Here is a 6707-nt window from a genome sequence, read left to right on the forward strand (position 1 = left end):
TGCATAATGGAGTTTTTGTCTCTTGGTACAAGGACAAGTGTCGTTATTCTTAAGATTAGTGATTCACGATACCCTTATAAAATTACGGCACTGGGTGTAATGCACTATAGCAAAATCTCGTTCTGTTACGAGTATTCGTTACAGAAATAGGTTTTGCCCAAAAACGTGCTTGCACTGTCTCTGAAACCCATAGTAGACATGCTGCTTAGTTGTCAATCAAGTTTTTATAACCAAGTATTTTTTACAAGCTAGCTATTGAATAAATTTGTATTTTTCTCAGTCAAAACATATGCCCCTCAATGCTAACTTTCCTCTTTTAACGACTTTCCGGTCATTGCAAATTCGGCCCCATAATTTCTTATGGTGCGAAAACAGACAGAAGGCCCCAGGGGAACCGAAAACGATTGCGTTCACACTTTTATGGCGGTCGAATCCTGCAGTAAAACATCTTCATATATCCAAAAAGTAAATAATAAAGATATATATGCGCATTACGATTATAACAATTACATGAATAGCTGATAACAATCTGCATGAATAACTGGTAAACTGTTCTGCAAGACAGTTGAGTATAGCAATTCATTTATAATAGGTACGAAAGTCAAGATGTCGTGACGTCATAATATAAAGTTAAAAGAACGTTCTAATTCCGAAAAATAATTACTTAAATTTGAGTCAGAGTCGAGTTACTTTTTCAATAACGAATATTTTCAAATTAATCATCATAAATATGTAAAATATTGATGTTTTACTATCTATTTAAAAAATTAGCTAAGAGCACGCTCTCGTCACCTTCTACCAAAACAGTTGTTTACTCCTAACTTGTTTGTTGGTGAGAAACCGTGTTTCGTTTGTTGTGATGAAAAGTGCCCCAGCAACTGTGGGTACAAGTGGTGTGCGGATTTATCACAGGAAATGGAAAGTTTGTTGACACAAGCGACTCCGTAAACATCGAGATGGCGTCAATCTTGAAACATTTTTAGTTGTAAGTAAAAATTTCTAAAGCGTTTTGGTGAGATTTCCACTGCCGTGGCCACCCTTTTCAGTACCCTCTGTTTAAATCTTAAAATTTGGCCTTAATTTCTAACTTTGGAGAAAATACTTACTTCGAAAGGAGAGTAGAGGTCTTTAGCTCCGTTTCTCACCAACAACAAGTCGCGACTGATGCCCATCTCCGGTGTCAGGACGCGTTATAATGTACTTTTCGGAGGGTGGCAAGCGTTGATTGTAGGTGGCCTGTTTGGCCTGCCATGGTGTTTTACCCTATGTATTAGGTAGTTGGTAATGCAAGTTAGCCTAACCTAACCTAACAATAAATAGCAATTCCTGCAATAGCTTTAGCCTGACCAGTCAATGGCCATGTGAACCTAACCTAGAGATCTGACCTACCTAATGTTACTTTGTGGATTAACTTTGATATTTTTAGTAGTAGGTGTTAAACTCAACAAACGCATAACCCAATTACAATACTTCTATACAATATCGGGTGATTTATGGCTCTCTTATGATTATTGAGGAAACAATTAAACATGATAGAGGCTGTCTAATGTAGGCTAATGAGCCCATCGTAAAGTTACATTACATTTTATTATATAAATTTACTGCCCTCTGATAAGGTGACCGCAAATATGGCAATATGATGGAATTTACCATGGAATTGCTAACAAAAATACATGTCAATATATATTTTCCTGGCCATTCTCTCGTGTTTAAAGTAGGGTAACAACGAAGCTTACCGGGACCCCGGTAAGACACCCCCATTGCTATTTAGGGCAATCTGGTGACCTACCACGCTTGTCAGGTCAAATTTCTTCAGAGAAGATCCTCAGCGAATCCTATCGATGTGTAATCATTGAATCAAGAAGGTGACTTTTGGTGACTCGTTGATTACAACAAGGTTCATGAGTTACAGCTTGAGGTTTGTTTACATTCCGTTCCATTGGTGCCACGAGCTGCCACTAACAGCGTTTTGATATGGTGGCGTTCTTTCTCTTTAATCATTTACAAAACGTTGATATTGATATAATACAACAATAATAATTTCTAAAAGATTAGGAAACATCTCCATCAATAATTGATTCTGAAATAATAACGGCAAAATATATTTTTAAAAGTAAACTACGGAATATTTGCAACATAACGGTCTCGTTAGTCTCAAACCTTTCAGTATTTATGATTGGTAATCTCATTACGGAATGTCTAGACCAAGCTGCAATTAGATCTAAGCTCACAAACTATTACCAGACCACGAAACCGGCAGCATATTTGTTAATTTGCCTTTGGATTTTTTTTATATATACTTTTTACTCGCATCACTTCATCCTTCTAAGCCATCATACATAATTAAATTGATAGTTTTTGTTTTCTAGTCTACAATAAAACTTCACATCCCTCTTGCCTTAAAGAATACGGAATTTAGGCCAGAGGCCAAGCGCTGGAACCCTGAGGTTATTCAGAGCTTTAAGAGAAATTATCGGTGTAAAAAAAAAAAAAAAAAAAAAGGCATTGGCGCCATGGATCAAGGGTGGTAAGATGGGAGGGAATGAATCATCAGGGAAATTACATAAACGGAGGTACTACAGTAAGAGCACAGTCTAGGACTCTAGATACGAGTTCTATCTGGACCGTGAGTAAGAGAGAAGGAAGAGGTTGCAGCGAAGGGCCGAAAGGACCCTTGAGTAACACCTACGAGGTGCACTGTCGGCACTTAACCCACCTACGAAGTATACTATTATATTCAGCCCCGTATGGGGTAGCGCCGTCTGTGCCCCTTATGCGGTGCATCGTAGGTGTTACTTAAAGTTCTCTGCAGCATCCCTTCGGCCCCCTCGCTGCAGCCCCTTTCGCTCCTTCTACTGCACCTGCTTTCATATTCGTTCTTCAATCTTACTTTCCAACCACTCCTATCAATTGTTTCATAGTGCAACTGCAAGGTTTTCCTTCTGTAACACCTTCTAAATATTTTACTGACAATTTCCGTTTCAGCGCTGACAGACTTCATAGTTGCCAGTGCTTGTCTTTTGGTCTAAATTCTATATTAAATTCAATTCAACCATACTGTATTCAGTGTTGTCTACAACTAACTAAAACTGTATTAGGTTATCGACGAATAATTGAAACTAATTTTTATTAATTTATTTCAATATGGGGTCTGTGGATCTGTGCATAATCCGTACGGACTGGCGACAAATTAAGTTAACAAAGACACATGCTTAGGCCATGTGGGCCTTGGGTTAACCCAATCGAAGCTAAGGGACCATTTGCATCATTAAATACAATTAGCACGTTCATTTGAGCGAAAAATACGCCACTAATATTACTAAAATATGAATATCACGTCCTGGTGATTTATGCGTCTATTTAGGCCTACTTTCCATTTGGTTTAGTGGAATGTCTTAAACAAATATTCAGTGATAAATCCGTTAATAATTTTGTAAGAGAAGACTGATATATCAAAATATCAGATGCGTTAAATGTTATGGATCATCTCGATATTAACAGAGGCTAATTATATCTGCTTACACTTGCAGAGATGGTCCTTACGAAAAAAAACAATGTAGTAAATCCTTGCCAGAGAATTAAGTGGAAAAGTCGAATATTTCGACCTATTGTCCTAAGGCTATCCAGTGTTGTCCAAACTGGGGTCCGCAACATAGATCATGAGGGTACGTGAACAAACAAGGAACACACACACACACACACACACACACAACAGAAACATCCGATCAGTGAACATCAGCCTCACAGCTCACATGAAGTTGTGTAAGTAATTTTCAAGCATTTTGTTATTAAATCATCATTTTTATTTGTGTTATAAATTTGAATTTATTGACCAACACTCTTATAATGCAGTCTTTTCATAATTAATATACTATTTGTATGATTACCTAAATAAAACAGTTTGGTCAGCCATGGTGGGCGAAGTTTTGTATGAGGACGATAATCCATATACGGTTTAATCACCATCTTACTATGCACTTATCAACAGTGAACACTTAATTATTCAAGGAAATCGGCTCCAAATGCTGTTTCCTCAACGGAGTGTTCTGTCAACTGTACAGAGTCGGACTGACTTCTAATAAACTTCTACCAGGGGTTCCAGCTGACCTCTTCAGAGCTTACTTAACCACCAATCAGATGGCGTTTCACCCGTAGTACTCACCTATACCCACTCTATACTTCTGCGTAAACCCAAGGGCTTTGAATACGCAGTGCGCACAATCGTAGCTGCGCTAAACCACCTTGGCTGGGTTAAGTACTTTACCAATCACAATCAATACGAATATTAGTTCGTCCTCTACCTTCCTCTGGCAAATCTATACGACTACAGCTTAATAATTGCAAACGCATGGCTGGCTATATTTACTTTGTTCGTTCCACAGGCCTGCGCTATGCGCTTTTTACATCAGGATTTTTCATATGAAGGAACAGACTGCAACCTCTCATGTAGCTACTTGAGTAGCGTTTTTCTTACCTTTTTTTTTTTTTTCCACAAATGGCAATTCTAGTCAACTGCCCTTTCCATCTGATCCGGAAGTACGGATGTATTATAAATTAGGGTCAATACCAGTTTGGCTTGGTCAATAATAATGATAATAATTATTATGTAAGTTTCAGTGTAACTGCCTCTGCCGGCTGGAGGAGGAATGAACCAGAACCAATCGGTATGTGGTTACCCTCCAAAATGGGTACGTATAAGATTTACACAAAACCGTGGAAATAAGTGAAATTAGCGCATCTATCTGTAGTTTAAATATATACATCAATATTAGAGCAATTTTATTATTCATGGGTTACCATGACAACTAGAATTCATGAAAACGGTTCGTAAAGGGATCGGGGTATGTGTGAAACTCCACTAAATTGGCAACGATGAATGGAATGTTTCCGAGTTCATCAGCTGTGAAAACTTATAACAGAGGCCGACGGGATGGTCTTACCGAGCCAAAGGGCGACAACAAAAAGCACTTCATTCAGAAAACTACAAAGAATACCCGAAGAAAATGAGGACATCCAATAATCAACCGTGACGATGATGATAGCAAAGCCCGGTAGATGTCATACTTAGGCCTAGGCCTACAGAATGAGATAGACCAAGCTGCTAGAGGTTCCAAGACGACAAAGCCATGGGAATACGGAAGACGGAAGAGAAATCCAGGATAGATATAAAACTTGCCAAAAGTAGACCTAGTTCATGACTGCATATTCTAAGGGACTTTGTTAACTGATGGTAAACCAGCTTCTTGCTTTGTTATGGCACTGTCATGAACTTGACGTCTAAAACTAGTCTAATAAAGAGAGAGAGAGAGAGAGAGAGAGAGAGAGAGAGAGAGAGAGAGAGAGAGAGAGTTCAGAAATGAGCCGATTCCAGTTCACAGCTTCGGTGTCCTAATTAAGAAATTACGGTTGAGAATAAATAAATGGCAACTTACCACGATATTTATAAAAGCTTAACGAGCGATGAGACTCACTTATTCATTAGAAGTTATCTGGCGTCACAACCACCAGGGTCACACATGTCTCTAAAACACTGAGTATAAAAATGCTATGTTGTTGCGGTGATTGTAAAAGCATCGAAGATATCTTGCAAAAATGATAAGTGTAAACAGTCGTTTGTTTGCCTTCGTCCTGCATTTATATTGTGAGATATTTGTGTGTGTGTATAAATAAATAAAGGCAAAAGCTAAAAAGTTAAGTGAAAAGGAATACTGAGAGGCCTTCCGACTCTATGACCTTTATTTAGCAGACAAAATAAAGGACATCGAGTCGAAAGGCCTTGCAGTACTCCCTCATTACGTTTCACTTTAGTTCGTCGGTTTTGTCTTTATTTATATATTCATCACGTTCCAAATTTCGTGATTTACTTATATATAGTATGTGTGTATATGTATATGTATACGTGGGTGTATGAAGTGATTCATCAACGGATCTATTACGGACCTTCGGAATTCCAGGCTGTGACTAATGTTTCCGAATAAACTATTGCATTACTTTCAGGGTGAGTTCCAGACCCAGTGACGTACGCTGCCCTCCTCAAATACCAGAAGCTATTTGACGACCTTTACTAAGTGACCGACGAATTTCCTTAAATTCGTCGAATTTCTTCAGTCACCTCGCGCCGTTATTCGAAGCGAATTAAAAGTCTTCTTCTTCTCTTGTTTGATTTACAAGACGGATTGTCTTTCCTCTAACAAGAAAGTCCTTCGTCATTGTCTCCTTTACCAACGGACGAGAAACAAAAAAGACGCGTACATGACGTGGCCGCATCTTAGGTCAATAAAGCAGAGACTCCAGTTCTTGAATCTGCTGGAATTATTTAGAATATTTAATCATTTCCAGACGAGACCTGAGCTAAAATCCGTGTGAATTCGGGTTCCAAACACCCGGGGGTGCTTGAGGAAACTTAGCATGATTCCCCTTACTGATATTCTAAGGCCCATTTTTGTTTTAGGTCTAGATTTTCTGGTAACATTCCACCTTCGTCAGCCCCCACCGAAAGGCAACCTTGGAAAGCTCCTCTCGGCGTGCATAAAAGAGGCGTGATTTGCCGTTTTAGCCCTCGGTGACTTCTCAGACATTCAAGAGCCAAGATGCAGCTGCCGTACGTTCTCTGTCTCGCGATCCTGCTGCTGCTGGTGGCGCTGGCGGAGGGAGACAACTACAAGGGCCTTCCTATACTGCGCACGAAAACCGTCGACAGCCACTCT

The 6707-nt window shown here is 39.2% G+C and overlaps 1 protein-coding gene across 1 annotated transcript in view; it reads right to left on the minus strand.

The window, feature by feature from the left end:
* Positions 1-1954, minus strand: part of LOC135209265 (PR domain zinc finger protein 15-like) — a gene marked incomplete in the record, with an annotated part of 57155 nt that extends 55201 nt beyond the window's left edge. The window contains 1 exon segment of the mRNA XM_064241974.1: positions 1737-1954. Coding sequence (XP_064098044.1) covers positions 1737-1761 — 25 coding nt within the window.
* Positions 1955-6707: the final 4753 nt, after the last annotated feature.

This window comes from Macrobrachium nipponense, chromosome 37, assembly GCF_015104395.2.
Source record: "Macrobrachium nipponense isolate FS-2020 chromosome 37, ASM1510439v2, whole genome shotgun sequence".
Taxonomy (NCBI): domain Eukaryota; kingdom Metazoa; phylum Arthropoda; class Malacostraca; order Decapoda; family Palaemonidae; genus Macrobrachium; species Macrobrachium nipponense.